The sequence below is a fragment of the Scyliorhinus canicula genome, chromosome 27 (genome assembly GCF_902713615.1).
Source record: "Scyliorhinus canicula chromosome 27, sScyCan1.1, whole genome shotgun sequence".
NCBI lineage: Eukaryota > Metazoa > Chordata > Chondrichthyes > Carcharhiniformes > Scyliorhinidae > Scyliorhinus > Scyliorhinus canicula.
Window position 1 is genome coordinate 1,908,495 of NC_052172.1, and position 19,875 is coordinate 1,928,369.

A 19,875-nucleotide genomic window follows, 5' to 3' on the forward strand; every position below is an offset into this window, starting at 1 on the left:
CAGTCAGTAATACAGGGTGCTGGGGGGTGAGATACCCTCAATTATAACTCGAGAGAGATGGTTGTAATACAAAGCCTTTAGTTAGCAGAGACCCAGACAGCTACCGAGAAGTGTGCTCACTGCACACGGCCCACTGAACATTACCTTATATATGGATCCCTGCGGGGTGGAGCCGGAGGCGGAGTCCCCCAGAGTTCCAAATCCGGTCTTAAAGGGATCATTGCATTAAAGGTGCAGTCATCATTCAGCCGGGAGATTGAAGTTTTCGGTGAAATTTCAGATTCGATATTGGTGTCTGATTACTGATTAGTTTAGTGTGAGATGCTGATGTGTAAGAGAAGCATTGCTATCTCCCTTCCTGCTCTTACAGCTGCTATTCCAGATGGATTGTGGACTGGACAATAAATGTGAAGATTATCTGCGAATCTGCTTCAATTTCTCTGGGTAAGAATTTGGCAAACATTTTCTCTCTCACTTATCCTCACACTGAAAGCTGAAACGTTGCTAAATTCTCTGGCAGCTTTAATAGAACTGAAATGTTCACTCCTTTCAACACATCCATCGTCAGCAGATCATACATCTACCATCTCAGGGGAAGTCCATTCAGATCCTCAAACCTATTACACAGGAACAGAACATTTATCCCCTCAGACATGCCATTCTCAATAAACACAGCATCCCTGATGAACAGAGAATTCCCAATAAACACAGCATTCCCAACAAACACAGCATTCCCAACAAACACAGCATTCCCAATAAACACAGCATTTTCAATAAACACAGCACCCCTGATGAACACAGCATTCCCAATAAACACAACATCCCAATAAACACAGCATTCCCAACAAACACAGCATCCCAATAAACACAGCATTCCAAATAAACACAGCATCCCAATAAACACAGCATTCCAAATAAACACAGCACCCCTGATAAACACAGCATTCCCAATAAATACAGCATCCCAATTAACATAGCATTCCCAATAAATACAGCATTCCCAATAAATACAGCGATTCCAATAAACACAGCATTCCCAATAAACACAGCATTCCCAATAAACACAGCATTTCCAATTAACACAGCATCCCTGATCAACTCAGCATTCCCAATGAACACAGCATTCCCAATAAACACAGCATCCCAACAAACACAGGATTCCAAATAAATACAGCATCCCAATAAACACAGCATTCCCAATGAACACAGCATTTCCAATAAACACAGCATTCCCAATAAACACAGCATTCCCAATAAACACAGCATTCCAAATAAATACAGCATCCCAATAAACACAGCATTCCCAATAAACACAGCATTTCCAATAAACACAGCACCCCAATAAACACAGCATTCCCAATAAACACAGCATCCCTGGTAAACACAACATCCCAATTAAAATAGCATCACTGGTAAACACAGCATTCCCAATAAACACAGCATCCCAATAAACACAACATCCCAATAAAAATAGCATCACTGGTAAACACAGCATTCCCAATAAACACAGCATCCCAATAAACACAGCATCCCAATAAACAAAGAATTCCAGCGAACACAGCATCCCAATAAACACAGCATTCCCAATAAACACAGCAACCCTGGTAAACACAGCATCCCAATAAACACAGCATTCCCAATAAACACAGCATCCCTGATAAACAAAGATTTACAGCGAACACAGCATTCCCAATAAACACAGCAACCCTGGAAACACAGCATCCCAATAAACACAGCAACCCTGGAAACACAGCATCCCAATAAACACAGCATCCCAATAAACACAGCATCCCTGATAAACACAACTGTCCCAATAAACACAGCATCCCAATAAACACAGAATCACTGATCAACACAGCATTCCAGTGAACACTGCATTCCCAATAAACACAGCATCCCTTGTAAACACAGCATCCCAATAAACACAGCATTCCCAATAAACTCAGCATCCCTGGTAAACACAGCATTCCCAATAAACACAGCATTCCCAATAAACACAGCATCACTGATACACACAGCATTCCCAATAAACTCAGCATCCCTGGTAAACACAGCATTCCCAATAAACACAGCATTCCCAATAAACACAGCATCACTGATACACACAGCATCCCAATAAACACAGCATTCCCAATAAACACAGCATCCCTGGTAAACACTGCATCCCAATAAACACAGCATCCCTGGTAAACACAGCATTCCCAATAAACACAGCATTCCCAATAAACACAGCATCCCTGGTATACATAGCATCCCAATAAACACAGCATCACTGATAAACACAGCATTCCAGCGAACACAACATTCACAATAAACACAGCATCCCAATAAACAAAGCATTCCCAATAAACACAGCATCCCAATAAACAAAGCATTCCTAATAAACACAGCATTCCTGGTAAACACATCATTCCCAATAAACACAGCATTCCAGTGAACACTGGATTCCCAATAAACACAGCATTCCCAATAAACACAGCATCCCAATAAACGCAGCATTCCAGCGAACACAGTATACCCAGTAAACACAGCATCCCAATAAACATAGCATTCCCGATAAACAAACCATCCCAATAAACACAGCATCACCGATAAACACAGCATTCCCAATAAACACAGCATCACTGACAAACACAGTATTCCCAATAAACACAGCATTTCAAATAAATTGAGCATTCCCAATAAACACAGCATCCCTGATAAACACAGCATCCCAATAAACACAGCATCCCTGGTAAACATAGCATCCCAATAAAAACAGCATCACTGATAAACACAGCATTCCAGCGAACACAGCATTCCCAATAAACACAGCATCCCAATAAACACAGCATTCCCAATAAACACAGCATCCCAATAAACACAGCATTCCCAATAAACACAGCATCTCTGATAGATACAACATTCCTAATAAACACAGCATTCCTGGTAAACACAGCATTCCCAATAAACACAGCATTCCAGCGAACACTGGATTCCCAATACACACAGCATTCCCAATAAACACAGCATCTCAATAAATGAAGCATTCCAGCAAACACAGTATACCCAGTAATCACAGCATCCCAATAAACATAGCAATCCCGATAAACAAACCATCCCAAACAAAACAGCATCACCGATAAACACAGCATTCCCAATAAACACAGCATCACTGACAAACACAGCATTCCCAATAAACACAGCATTCCAAATAAATTGAGCATTCCCAATAAACACAGCACCACTGATAAGCACAGCATTCCCAATAAACACAGCATCCCAATAAACACAGCACCCCCAATAAACACAGCATTCCCAATGAACACAGCACCACTGAAAAACACAGCATTCCCAATAAACACAGCATCCCAATAAATACAGCACTCCCAATAAACACAGCATCCATGATAAACACAGCATTCCCAATAAACACAGCATCCCTGATAAACACAACATTCCCAATAAACACAGCATTCCCAATAAACACAGCATTCCAAATAAACACAGCATACCAATAAACACAGCATTCCAACGAACACAGCATTCCCAATAAACACAGTAACCCTGGTAAACACAGCATCCCAATAAACACAGCATCCCAATAAACACAGCATCTCTGATAAAAACAACATTCCCAATAAACACAGCATTCCCAAAAACCACAGCTTTCCCAATAAAAACAGCATCCCAATAAACACAGCATCCCTGGTAAACACAGCATTCCCAATAAACACAGCATCGCTGGTAAACACAGCATCCCAATAAACACAGCATGCCTGGTCAACACAGCATCCCAATAAACACAGCATCACTGATAAACACAGCATTCCAGCGAGCACAGCATTCCCAATAAACACAGCATTCCAAATAAACACAGCATCTCTGATATACACAGCATTACTCAAAAACACAGCATTCCTGGTAAACACGGCATTCCCAATAAACACAGCATTCCAATAAACACAGCATTCCCAATAAACACAGCATTCCAGCGAACACAGCATACCCAGTTAACACAGCATTCCCAATAAACACAGCATTCCCAATAAACACAGCATTCCCAATAAACACAGCATTCCAGCGAACACTGCATTTCCAATAAACACAACATTCCAGCGAACACTACATTCCCAATAAACACAGCATTCCCAATAAACACAGTATTCCCAATTAACCCAGCATTCCCAATAAACACAGCATCCCTGATAAACACAGCATTCCCAATAAACACAGCATCCCAATAAACACAACATTCCCAATAAACACAGCATCCCTGATAAACACAGCATTCGCAATAAACGCAGAATTCCCAATAGACACAGCATTCCCAATAAACACAGCATCCCAATAAACACGGTTTCCAGCGAACACAGCATTCCCAATAAACACAGCAACCCTGGTAAACACAGCATCCCATTTAACACAGCATCCCAATAAACACAGCATTCCCAATAAACACAGCATCACTGATAAACACAGCATTCCCAATAAACACAACATTCCCAATAAACAAAGCATTCCCAATAAACACAGCATACCAGTAAACACAGCATTCCAGCGGACACAGCATTCCCAATAAACACTGCAAACCTGGTAAACACAGCATTCCCAATAAACACAGCATTCCCAATAAACACTGCATAACTGATATACACAGCTTTCCCAATAAACACAGCATTCCCAATACACACAGCATTCCAGGGAACACAGCATTCCCAATAAACACATCATCTCTAGTAAACACAGCATCCCAATAAACACAGCATCACTGGTAAACACAGCATTCCCAATAAACACTTCATCCCAATAAACACAGTATCCCAATAAACACAGCATCACTGGTAAACACAGCATTCCCAATAAATACAGCATCCCATTAAACACAGCATCCCAATAAACACAGCATCCCTAGTAAACACAGCATTCCCAATAAACACAGCAATCCCAATAAACACAGCATCACTAATCATAGAATCATAGAATTTACAGTGCAGAAGGAGGCCATTCAGCCCATCGAGTCTGAACCGGCTCTTGGAAAGAGCACCCTACCCAAGGTCAACAACTCCACCCTATCTCCATAACCCAGTAACCCCACCCAACACTAAGGGCAAATTTGGACACTAAGGGCAATTTATCATGGCCAATCCACCTAACCTGCACATCTTTGGACTGTGGGAGGAAACCGGAGCACCCGGAGGAAACCCACGCACACACGGGGAGGATGTGCAGACTCCGCACAGACAGTGACCCAAGAGGGAATCGAACCTGGGACCCTGGAGCTGTGAAGCGATTGTGCTATCCACAATGCTACCGTGCTGGTAGACACAGCAATCTCAATAAACACAGCATCTCTGATATACACAGCAATCCCAATAAACACAGCATTCCTGGTAAACACAGCATTCCCAATAAACACAGCATTCCAGCGAACACTGCATTCCCAATAAACATAACATTCCAGCGAACACTGCATTCCCAATAAACATAGCATTCCCAATAAACACAGGATTCCCAATTAACACAGCATTCCAAATAAACACAGCATTCCCAATAATCACAGTATCCCAATAAATACAGCATCCCAATAAACACAGCATTCCAAAGGAACACAGCATTCCAAATAAACACAGCATTCCCAATAAACACAGCACCCCTGATAAACACAGCATTCCTGATAAACACAGCATTCCAAATAAACACAGCATTCCCAGATACACACAGCGTTCCCAACAAACACAGCATTCCCAATAAAACAGCATTCCCAGATAAACACAGCATTCCCAATAAGCACAGCATTCCCAATTAATACAGCATTCCCAATAGACACAACATGCCCAATAAACACAGCATCCCAATAAACACAGCATCCAGCGAACACAGCATTCCCAATAATAACAGCATCCCTGGTAAACACAGCATCCCAATAAACACAGCATTCCCAATACACACTGCATCACAATAAACACAGCACTCCGAATACACACAGCATCCCAATAAACACAGCATTCCCAATACACACTGCATCACAATAAACACAGCACTCTGAATACACACAGCATCCCAATAAACACAGCATTCCCAATAAACACAGTATTCCCAATAAACACTGCATCACTGATATACACAGCATTCCCAATAAACACAGCATTCCCAATACACACAGCATTCCAGTGAACACAGCATTCCCAATAAACACATCATCCCAATAAACACAGCATCACTGGTAAACACAGCATTCCCAATAAATACAGCATCCCAATAAACACAGCATCCCTGGTAAACACAGCATCCCAATAAACACAGCATCACTGATAAACAGCATTCCAGTGAACACTGAATTCCCAATAAACACAGCACTCCGAATACACACAGCATCCCAATAAACACAGCATTCCCATTAAACACAGCACTCCGAATACACAGAGCATTCCAATAAACGCAGCATTCCCTAGAAACACAGCATTCCCAATAAACACTGTATCCCTGATATACACAGCATTCCCAATAAACACAGCATTCCCATTAAACACAGCACTCCGAATACACAGAGCATTCCAATAAACACAGCATTCCCAAGAAACACAGCATTCCCAATAAACACAGCATTCCCAATAAACACAGCATCCCAATAAACACAGCATCACTGGTAAACACAGCATTCCCAATAAACACAGCATCCCAATAAACACAGCATCCCTGGTAAACACAGCATCCCAATAAACACAGCATCACTGGTAAACACAGCTTTCCCAATAAATATAGCATCCCAATAAACACAGCATCACTGGTAAACACAGCATCCCAATAAACACAGCATCACTGATAAACAGCATTCCAGTGAACACTGCATTCCCAATAAACACAGCATCCCTGGTAAACACAGCATTCTCAATAAACACAGCAATCCCAATAAACACAGCATCACTGATAAACACAGCATTCCAATAAACACAGTATTCCAATAAACACAGCATTCCCAATAAACACAGCACCCCTGATAAACACAGCATTCCTGATAAACACAGGATTCCAAATAAACACAACATTCCCAGATACACACAGCGTTCCCAACAAACACAGCATTCCCAATAAAACAGCATTCCCAGATAAACACAGCATTCCCAATAAGCACAGCATTCCCAATTAATACAGCATTCCCAATAGACACAACATGCCCAATAAACACAGCATTCCAATAAACACAGCATCCAGCGAACACAGCATTCCCAATAATAACACCATCCCTGGTAAACACAGCATCCCAATAAACACAGCATTCCCAATACACACTGCATCACAATAAACACAGCACTCCGAATACACACAGCATCCCAATAAACACAGCATTCCCAATACACACTGCATCACAATAAACACAGCACTCTGAATACACACAGCATCCCAATAAACACAGCATTCCCAATAAACACAGTATTCCCAATAAACACTGCATCACTGATATACACAGCATTCCCAATAAACACAGCATTCCCAATACACACAGCATTCCAGTGAACACAGCATTCCCAATAAACACATCATCCCAATAAACACAGCATCACTGGTAAACACAGCATTCCCAATAAATACAGCATCCCAATAAACACAGCATCCCTGGTAAACACAGCATCCCAATAAACACAGCATCACTGATAAACAGCATTCCAGTGAACACTGAATTCCCAATAAACACAGCACTCCGAATACACACAGCATCCCAATAAACACAGCATTCCCATTAAACACAGCACTCCGAATACACAGAGCATTCCAATAAACGCAGCATTCCCTAGAAACACAGCATTCCCAATAAACACTGTATCCCTGATATACACAGCATTCCCAATAAACACAGCATTCCCATTAAACACAGCACTCCGAATACACAGAGCATTCCAATAAACACAGCATTCCCAAGAAACACAGCATTCCCAATAAACACAGCATTCCCAATAAACACAGCATCCCAATAAACACAGCATCACTGGTAAACACAGCATTCCCAATAAACACAGCATCCCAATAAACACAGCATCCCTGGTAAACACAGCATCCCAATAAACACAGCATCACTGGTAAACACAGCTTTCCCAATAAATATAGCATCCCAATAAACACAGCATCACTGGTAAACACAGCATCCCAATAATCACAGCATCACTGATAAACAGCATTCCAGTGAACACTGCATTCCCAATAAACACAGCATCCCTGGTAAACACAGCATTCTCAATAAACACAGCAATCCCAATAAACACAGCATCACTGATAAACACAGCATTCCAATAAACACAGCATTCCAATAAACACAGCATTCCCAATAAACACAGCATCACTGATAAACAGCATTCCAGTGAACACTGCATTCCCAATAAACACAGCATCCCTGGTAAACACAGCATTCTCAATAAACACAGCAATCCCAATAAACACAGCATCACTGATAAACACAGAATTCCAATAAACACAGCATTCCAATAAACACAGCATTCCCAATAAACACAGCATTCCCAATAAACACAGCATCACTAATAAACACAGCATTCCCAATAAACACAGCATCTCTGATATACACAGCATTCCCAATAAACACAGCATTCCTGGTAAAGTGGCAAAGATTGCTGGGAGATTAGAGGACTGGGAAATCTTTAGGGGGCAACAGAAAGCTACTAAAAAAGCTATAAAGAAGAGTAAGATAGAGTATGAGAGTAAACTTGCTCAGAATATAAAAACAGACAGTAAAAGTTTTTACAAATATATAAGACAAAAAAGAGTGGCTAAGGTAAATATTGGTCCTTTAGAGGATGAGAAGGGAGTTTTAATAATGGGAAATGAGGAAATGGCTGAGGAACTGAACAGGTTTTTTGGGTCGGTCTTCACAGTGGAAGACACAAATAACATGCCAGCGACTGATAGAAATGAGGCTATGACAGGTGAGGACCTTGAGAGGATTGTTATCACTAAGGAGGGAGTGATGGGCAAGCTAATGGGGCTAAAGGTAGACAAGTCTCCTGGCCCTGATGGAATGCATCCCAGAGTGCTAAAAGAGATGGCTAGGGAAATTGCAGATGCACTAGTGATAATTTACCGAAATTCACTAGACTCTGGGGTGGTCCCGGTGGATTGGAAATTAGCAAACATGACGCCACTGTTTAAAAAAGGAGGTAGGCAGAAAGCAGGAAATTATAGGCCAGTGAGCTTAACTTCGGTAATCGGGAAGATGCTGGAATCTATCATCAAGGAAGAAATAGCGAGGCATCTGGATAGAAATTGTCCCATTGGGCAGACGCAGCATGGGTTCGTAAAAGGCAGGTCATGCCTAACTAATTTAGTGGAATTTTTTGAGGACATTACCAGTGCAGTAGATAACGGGGAGCCGATGGATGTGGTATATCTGGATTTCCAGAAAGCCTTTGACAAGGTGCCACACAAAAGGTTGCTGCATAAGATAAAGATGCATGGCATTAAGGGTAAAGTAGTAGCATGGATAGAGGATTGGTTAATTAATAGAAAGCAAAGAGTTGGGATAAATGGGTGTTTCTCTGGTTGGCAATCAGTAGCTAGTGGTGTCCCTCAGGGATCCATGTTGGGCCCACAATTGTTCACAATTTACATAGATGATTTGGAGTTGGGGACCAAGGGCAATGTGTCCAAGTTTGCAGATGACACTAAGATGAGTGGTAAAGCGAAAAGTGCAGAGGATACTGGAAGTCTGCAGAGGGATTTAAATAGGTTAAGTGAATGGGCTCGGGTCTGGCAGATGGAATACAATGTTGACAAATGTGAGGTTATCCATTTTGGTAGGAATAACAGCAACGGGATTATTATTTAAACAATAAAATATTAAAGCATGCCGCTGTTCAGAGAGACTTGGGTGTGCTAGTGCATGAGTCACAGAAGGTTGGTTTACAAGTGCAACAGGTGATTAAGAAGGCAAATGGAATTTTGTCCTTCATTGCTAGTGGTATGGAGTTTAAGACTAGGGAGGTTATGTTGCAATTGTATAAGGTGTTAGTGCGGCCACACCTGGAGTATTGTGTTCAGTTTTGGTCTCCTTACTTGAGAAAGGACGTACTGGCGCTGGAGGGTGTGCAGAGGAGATTCACTAGGTTAATCCCAGAGCTGAAGGGATTGGATTATGAGGAGAGGTTGAGTAGACTGGGACTGTACTCATTGGAATTTAGAAGGATGAGGGGGGATCTTGTAGAAACATTTAAAATTCTGAAGGGAATAGATAGGATAGATGCGGGCAGGTTGTTTCCACTGGCGGGTGACAGCAGAACTAGGGGACACAGCCTCAAAATAAGGGGAAGTAGATTTAGGACTGAGTTTAGGAGGAACTTCTTCACCCAAAGGGTTGTGAATCTATGGAATTCCTTGCCCAGTGAAGCAGTTGAGGCTCCTTCATTACATGTTTTTAAGGTAAAGGTAGATAGTTTTCTGAAGAATAAAGGGATTAAGGGTTATGGTGTTCGGGCCGGAAAGTGAAGCTGAGTCCACAAAAGATCAGCCATGATCTAATTGAATGGCGGAGCAGGCTCGAGGGGCCAGATGGCCTACTCCTGCTCCTAGTTCTTATGTTCTTATGTTTAAACACAGCATTCCCAATAAACACAGCATTCCAGCGAATACTGCATTCCCAATAAACATAACATTCCAGCGAACACTGCATTCCCAATAAACACAGCACTCCAATAAACACAGGATTCCCAATTACCACAGCATTCCCAATAAACACAGCATTCCCAATAAACACAGAATCCCAATAAACACAGAATTCCCAATAAACACAGCATCCCTGATAAACACAGCATTCCCAATAAACAAAGCATCACTGATAAACACAGCATTCCCAATAAACACAGCATCCCAATAAACACTGCATTCCAGCGAACACACCATTCCCAATAAACACAGCGACACTGATAAACACAGCATTCCCAATAAACACAGCATCCCAATAAACACAGCATTCCAGCGAACCCAGCATTCCCAATAAACACAGCATCCCAATAAACACAGCATTCCCAATAAGCACAGCATTGCCAATAAGCACAGCGTCACTGATTTACACAGAATTCCCAATAAACACAGCATCCCAATAAACACAGCATTCCAGCGAACACAGCATTACCAATAAACACAGCAACACTGATAAACACAACATCCCAATAAACACAGCATTCCAGCAAACACAGCATTCCCAATAAACACAACATCCCAATAAACACAGCACTCCGAATACACACAGCATCCCAATAAACACAGCATTCCCAATAAACACAGCATCACTGATATACACAGCATTTCCAATAAACACAGCATTCCCAAAAAACACAGTATCCCTGGTAAACACAGCATTCCCAATAAACACAGCATCACTGATAAACACTGCATTCCGAATAAACACAGCATTCCAGCGAACATTGCATTTCCAATAAACAAAGCATTCCCAATAAACGCAGCATTCCCAATTAACACTTGTCCCAATTCACAATGGGCAGCAGGGTAGCATGGTGGTTAGCATAAATGCTTCACAGCTCCAGGGTCCCAGGTTCGATTCCCGGCTGGGTCACTGTCTGTGTGGAGTCTGCACGTCCTCCCCCTGTGTGCGTGGGTTTCCTCCGGGTGCTCCGGTTTCCTCCCACAGTCCAAAGATGTGCGGGTTAGGTGGATTGGCCATGCTAAATTGCCCGTAGTGTCCTAATAAAAAAAAGTAAGGTTAAGGGGGTGGGGGGGGGGTGTTGTTGGGTTACGGGTATAGGGTGGATACGTGGGTTTGAGTAGGGTGATCATGGCTCGGCACAACATTGAGGGCCGAAGGGCCTGTTCTGTGCTGTACTGTTCTATGTTCTAACACAGAATCACTGATAAACACAGCATCCCTGATAAACACAGCATTCCAGCAAACAATGCATTACCAATAAAAACAGCATTCCCAATAAACACAGCATCCCAATAAACACAGTTTTCCCAATAAACACAGCATCCCAATAAAAACAGCATTCCCAATAAACTCAGCACCGTTCGTAAACACAGCATTCCCAATAAACAATGCATCCCTGATAAACACAGCATTGCCAATAAACACAGCATCCCAATAAACACAGCATTCCCGATAAACACAGCATCCCTGATAGACACAGCATTCCCAATAAACGCAGCATCACTGATAAACACAGCATTCCCAATAAACGCAGCATCCCAATAAACACAGCATCCCTGATAGACACAGCATTCCCAATAAACACAGCATCCCAATAAACACAGCATTCCAGCGAACACAACATTCCCAATAAACACAGAAACACTGATAAACACATAATTCCCAATTAACACAGCATTCCCCCTAAACACACCATCCCTGATAAGCACAGAATTCCAGATTCCAGCGAACACAGCATTCCCAATAAACACAGCATCCCTGGTAAACATAGCATCCCAATAAACACAGCATTCCCAATAAACACAGCATCCCAATAAGCACAGCACTCCGAATACACACAGCATCCCAATAAACACAGAATTCCCAATAAACACAGCATCCCTGGTAAACACAGCATTCCCAATAAACACAGCATTCCCAAAAAAACAGCATCCCAATAAACACAGCACTCTGAATACACACAGCATCCCAATAAACACAGCATTCCCAATAAACTCAGCATCACTGATACACACAGCATCCCCAATAAACACAGCATTCCCAATAAACACAGCATCCCTGGTAAACACTGCATCACTGGTAAACACAGCATTCCCAATAAACACAGCATCCCAATAAACACAGCATCACTGATAAACACTGCATTCCTAATAAATACAGCATTCACGCGAACACTGCATTCAACAATAAACAAAGCATTCCCAATAAACAGAAAAAAATCCCAATTAACACAGCATCACTGATAAACATAGCATTCCCAACAAACACAGCATTCCCAATAAAAACAGCATTTTCAATAAACACAGCACCCCTGATAAACACAGCATTCCCAATAAACACAACATCCCAATAAACACAGCATTCCCAACAAACACAGCATCCCAATAAACACAGCATTCCAAATAAACACAGCATCCCAATAAACACAGCATTCCAAATAAACACAGCACCCCTGATAAACACAGCATTCCCAATAAATACAGCATCCCAATTAACATAGCATTCCCAATAAATACAGCATTCCCAATAAATACAGCGATTCCAATAAACACAGCATTCCCAATAAACACAGTATTCCCAATAAACACAGCATTTCCAATTAACACAGCATCCCTGATCAACTCAGCATTCCCAATGAACACAGCATTCCCAATAAACACAGCATCCCAACAAACACAGGATTCCAAATAAATACAGCATCCCAATAAACACAGCATTCCCAATAAACACAGCATTTCCAATAAACACAGCATTCCCAATAAACACAGCATTCCCAATAAACACAGCATTCCAAATAAATACAACATCCCAATAAACACAGCATTCCCAATAAACACAGCATTTCCAATAAACACAGCACCCCAATAAACACAGCATTCCCAATAAACACAGCATCCCTGGTAAACACAACATCCCAATAAAAATAGCATCACTGGTAAACACAGCATTCCCAATAAACACAGCATCCCAATAAACACAGCATCCCTGGTAAACACAACATCCCAATAAAATAGCATCACTGGTAAACACAGCATTCCCAATAAACACAGCATCCCAATAAACACAGCATCCCAATAAACAAAGAATTCCAGCGAACACAGCATCCCAATAAACACAGCATTCCCAATAAACACAGCAACCCTGGTAAACACAGCATCCCAATAAACACAGCATTCCCAATAAACACAGCATCCCTGATAAACAAAGATTTCCAGCGAACACAGCATTCCCAATAAACACAGCAACCCTGGAAACACAGCATCCCAATAAACACAGCAACCCTGGAAACACAGCATCCCAATAAACACAGCATCCCTGATAAACACAATTATCCCAATAAACACAGCATCCCAATAAACACAGAATCACTGATCAACACAGCATTCCAGTGAACACTGCATTCCCAATAAACACAGCACCCCTTGTAAACACAGCATCCCAATAAACACAGCGTTTCCAATACACAGAGCATTCCAAATAAGCACAGTATTCCAAACAAACACACCATTCCCAATAATCACAGTATCCCAATAAATACAGCATTCCCAATAAACACAGCATTCCAAATGAACACAGCATTCCAAATAAACACAGCACCCCGATAAACACAGCATTCCCAGATAAACACAGCATTCCAAATAAAAACAGCATTCCCAGATAAACACAGTATTCCCAATAAAAATAGCATTCCCAGATAAACACAGCATTCCCAATAAACACAGCATTCCCAATGAATACAGCATTCCCAATAGACACAGCATTCCCAATAACACAGCATCCCAATAAACACAGCATTCTAGCGAACACAGCATTCCCAATAAACACAGCATCCCTGGTAAACACAGCATCCCAATAAACACAGCATTCCCAATAAACACAGCATCCCAGTAAACACAGCATCCCTGGTCAACACAGCATCCCAATAAACACAGCATTTGCAATTAACACACCATCCCAATAAACACAGCACTCCCAATAAACACAGCATCACTGATAAACACAGCATTCCCAATAAACACACCATCCCAATAAACACAGCACTCCCAATAAACACAGCATCACTGATAAACATAGCATTCCCAATAAACACATAATTCCCAATAGACACAGCATTCCCAATTAACACAGCATCCCAATACACACAGCATTCCAGCGAACACAGCATTCCCAATAAATACAGAATCCCTGGTAAACATAGCATCCCAATAAACACAGCATCACTGTTAAACACAGTATTCCTAATAAACACAGCTTCCCAATAAACACAGCACTCCCAATAAACACAGCATCACTGATAAACACAGTATTCCCAATAAACACAGCATTCCATCAAACACTGCATTCCCAATAAACACAGCATTCCCAATAAACACAGCATCCCAATAAACACAGCTTCCCAATAAACACAGCACTCCCAATAAACACAGCATCACTGATAAACACAGTATTCCCAATAAACACAGCATTCCATCAAACACTGCATTCCCAATAAACACAGCATTCCCAATAAACACAGCATCCCAACAAACACAGCATTCCAATAAACACAGTATTTCCAATAAACACAGTATTCCAAACAAACACAGCATTCGCAATAATCACAGTATCCCAATAAAGAGAGCATCCCAATAAACACAGCATTCCAAATAAACACAGCATTCCCAATAAACACAGCACCCCTGATAAACACAGCATTCCCGATAAACACAGCATTCCAATAAACACAGCATTCCAGCGAACACAGCATTCCCAATAAACACTGCATCCCAATAAACACAGCATTCCCAATAAACACAGCATCCCTGGTAAACACAGCATTCCAGTGAACACAGCATTCCCAATAAACACAGCATTCCCAATAAACACTGCATCCCTGGTAAACACAGCATCCCAATAAACACAGCATTCCCAATAAACACAGCATCCCTGGTAAACACAGCATTCCCAATAAACACAGCATCCCAATAAACACAGCACTCCCAATAAACACAGCATCACTGATAAACACAGCATTCCCAATAAACACAGCATCCCAATAAAGGCAGCATTCCCAATTTACACAGAGTTGCCAATAAATGCAGCATTCCCAATTAACACAGCATTCCCAATAAACACAGCATCATTGATAAACACAGCATTCCAGTGAACACAGCATTCCCAATAACACAGCATTCCAGTGAACACTGCATTCCCAATAAACACAGCAACCCAATAAACACAGCATCTCTGATATACACAGCATTCCCAATAAACACAGCATTCCTGGTAAACACAGCATTCCCAATAAACACAGCATTCCAGCGGACACTGCATTCCCAATAAACACAGCATCATTGATAAACACAGCATTCCAGTGAACACAGCATTCCCAATAAACACAGCATTCCCAATAAAAATAACATCCCAATAAACACAGCATCACTGATAAACACAGCATTCCCAATAACACAGCATTCCAGTGAACACTGCATTCCCAATAAACACAGCATTCCAAATAAACACAGCAACCCAATAAACACAGCATCTCTGATATGCACAGCATTCCCAATAAACACAACATTCCAATGAACACGGCATTCCTAATAAACACAGCATTCCAAATAAACACAGTATTCCCAATTAACACAGCATTCGCATATAAACACAGCATCCCTCGTAAAAACAGCATTCCCAATAAACAATGCATCCCTGATAAACACAGTATTGCCAATAAACACAGTATCCCAATACACAAAGCATTCCACCAAACACAGCATTCCCAATAAACACAGCATTCCCAATAAACACAGCATTCCCAATAAACAACGCATCCCTGATAAACACAGCATTCCCAATAAACACAGCATCCCAATAAACACAGCCTTCCCGAAAAAAACAGCATCCCCGATAAACACAGGGCGAAATTCTCCGCACCCGCGGAAAGTCGCAAAACCGTCGTAAAAATCGGCGATCGCGAAGGCTTCATTTCCCGACGGATTCACTTCCTGGAAATGGGCTAGTAGCGCGGCCGCGTCAATTACGTGCGTGATGACGACGGAACGCGACGACGACACGAACCCGCCCATGTGACGCCGCCCGACGCCTTAAAAAGGCGCGGGCGGCCACAGAATCTGTCGGGCAGGATGTCGGAGCCGAGGAGAGCTGCTCCTCGCTTTGTAGATGCTGACGTCGAGGCGCTGCTCGATGCCGTGGAGCAGAGGAGGGGCATCATCCGCCCGCGGAGAGGGCATCGCCAACCTGCCAGCACGGTACGCCAGGCCTGGCGTGACGTGGCTGCTGCCGTCAGTGCTGTGGGGCAGACCCCTCGCTCAGCAGAGCAATGTAGGAAGAAGCTACACGACCTCACCAGGTCTGCCAGGGTAAGTGCCATGAGGGTGCCCCCTAGTCACAACCATCCCTCCCCCTTAACTGCCCGGGGGGGGGGGGGGGGGGGGGGGGGGGGGGGAGAGGGATTGGGGCAGAGTTATTTGAGGGTGGTTCACAATGTTGCCACAGACCCAGCGCTCTGGCCCCGAGGAGAGATGAAATCGTCTGATGACAACTTGCCCCCCCCAAACTGTGCCAGTATCTGAACGGACTGCTGATACCTACCGTTTTGTAATGATCTACCTATGTTCCCTCCCCCAACAGACCAAGGCCGCTCATAACCACCGTGAGCGGCACAAGACTGGAGGGGGTTCGCCCAACATGCACCCCCTCAGCACCTTTAAACAGAGGGCACTGGACCTTGTTGGGGGGTCTGCCACCCGCGATATCGCGCAATGCGAGGTTGGCGGAACTGCAGCAAGTGAGACAACCCTCCCTGACAAACACTCACCCCTCCCCCATCCTCTGTCCCTTCACACACCCTGCCCACTGGGACACCTCCCCCATCCTCTGTCCCTTCACACACCCTGCCCACTGGGACACCTCCCCCATCCTCTGTCCCTTCACACACCCTGCCCACTGGGACCGTCCAGCGGCCTGCCGAGCAAATCGAAATAACCCGTCTCATTCTCTTCCCTAGGACGTGATGCCGAACGACCAGGGCCGTCTGCCTCCAGACGGAGACAGGAATCTGCCGCCACCTCACCCGGGGCCTCACAACAGAGGGTGCCCGATCAGCGGGCAGCCCTATCCGCCCCAACCCAATCTGCGGACCAGGACGCACAGAGGGTTTGAAGTCCACCACCACCACCAGAAATGGCCAGGGACAACCCTCCTGTCGCTGAGCGGCCCCACACCCTGGACGAGGACCTAACCATTGAGAGCGTCGGGCTTGCGGCACTGCTTTCTCCCACAACTTCCATCATCCCAGAGATACACACCCCGGCGGGCCTATTTAGTGATGAGTCTCCTGGGGCACAGTCTGGTTGGCACATCACAGCTGAGCAGGTACAGCAGGTGGAGGTCGGAGCAACAGAGGGCCCGGACTCGCGGAGGCCAGACCAGGCCCAGGATGCAGCTGGCTCCCAGACGTTTTCAGAGTTCCTGGAGTTTCTCAACCCACCCGCACAGCCGATGCCTCAGGAAACCCAGGGAAACAATGGTGGGATGAGGGCTGTCTTCCAGACTCTGCAGACGCTGTTAGAGGAGTCGAACCGCGTCCAAGAGCAGGGAGTGGTGCCGCTCATGGCAGAGACCCAGTCCGACACCGCACGGGTGGCATCCGCGGTGGAGGCAATGGGTCAGGTTATGCAAGACGTTGGGGTTAATGTGCACGCGACATCCTCGGCCCTGGACAGGGTTGCCCTCTCACAGGCAGCAATGTGCCAGAGCCAAACCGACATTGCCGGCGCCCTGCGGGCCATGGCACAGTCCCAGCAGTCGATAGCACAGTCGCAGCAGTCGGTCGCGGAGACCATCAACCGCCTGACACATGTGCTGGATGGCGTCGTGCACACACAGGTTGAGATCGCACAGTCCCTGGCGGGAATGTCTAACTCCCTGGACTCCGTCTCTGCAAACCTTCGGATCCTGGTGGATACCGTTGCAGGCCTCCAGGACTGGCAGCGCCAGGTGTCGGTGGTGCGACGGGGAACCTCCCCGCTCGCACCTCTGTCCCAAAGTGAGGCCCGGGGGCCACCGGGCTCCCCGAGGGAGGAGGAGGTTTCGGGGCCCGTCCCATTAACTCCATCACGGGACGTCCCGGAATTCTCGGCCTCCCCCCGTCCCATCCCTGGTGCATGGGGTGGGCAGCAGGCAGAGCAGGGTGGCACAATGTCACCCGAGACGCCCGCAGAGCAGCCTGGCCCATCAAGGCCGGGTCGCCCCAGGAAACGCATAGCCAAGGAGAAACGAGTCGAGGGGGGCGATTCGCAGCAATCCTCTTCCACTCCTGCTGTATCATCTGGGGATTCACTTAGACGTAGTGGTAGGGCCCGTAAGGCAACTAAGATAGACACTGAGTACGTTGGCACGGGTGAAGGGCACAGTTTAGTTGTAGGGGCTAGGGCACCTGTAAATAATTGTTAATATTAAACGCACTGTTCCACCTTACTTGTAATACCGTGTGATTGTTCCACAGCCACAGGAATCGTGATGGTGACCGAGTGTCGCTGGGGGTGGCGGGTGGTGAAACCTCGGTGCCGGGTGTGCAGTCCCTGCCCCTACCCCCCTCCCACAGCTAGCCCACGCGGGCACGTGATGGAGTGTCAGTGACGAACTCAGCGGCCACCAAGGTGGATGGTTCAGCTATTGCCATGGGTCAGACTCTCTCTAACGATTCTGAGCTCACAGCTCTTCGCAGAGCGGGCTGTCATCATTCCACATGGCACTGATCACACCCGCTGACACAGCCATCAATGTTGTGCCATTCCGTCTGTACCCAGTGATATAAGCGTCATGTCGAAGTGGAGCAGTGTACACTGAGGGGGGGGGGGGGGGGGGGGGTTGTGGTGGTGACAGTTGTGTGGTGACCCTCTGCATGACTAGCGATGTAGGTGGTGGTTTGGTGTTCATCGGGGACGTCACATGCGATGCGTGAACCGTGCTGCCACCAGGGCGTCGCGTGCCCGCCGTCCTTGCCGGGTCCGTCGTGCCGCCTCCTGGACATCACCAGCACCTGGGTCGTGTCTGCGTGCTGCGCCCGCCACTCCGCCAGCGTCCTCCTCCTCCTCCTCCTCCTCCTCCTCCTCCTCCTCCTCCTCTGTGCTGGCACCACTGCCACTAGCTTCTCCCTCCGCCTCCTGCAACAGGTCATCTCCCCTCTGCATCGCCATGTTGTGCAGCGCACAGCAGACCACTAC

General features: G+C 44.9%; 1 protein-coding gene across 5 annotated transcripts in view; it reads left to right on the forward strand.

The window, feature by feature from the left end:
- Positions 1-19,875, forward strand: part of LOC119957965 (integrin alpha-D-like) — a 148,506-nt gene that overhangs the window by 28,911 nt on the left and 99,720 nt on the right. For all 5 annotated transcript variants that reach the window (XM_038786201.1, XM_038786204.1, XM_038786205.1 and 2 more), the window contains exon 4: positions 371-444. In XM_038786201.1, coding sequence (XP_038642129.1) covers positions 371-444 — 74 coding nt within the window. The remainder of the gene's footprint in view (positions 1-370; positions 445-19,875) is intronic.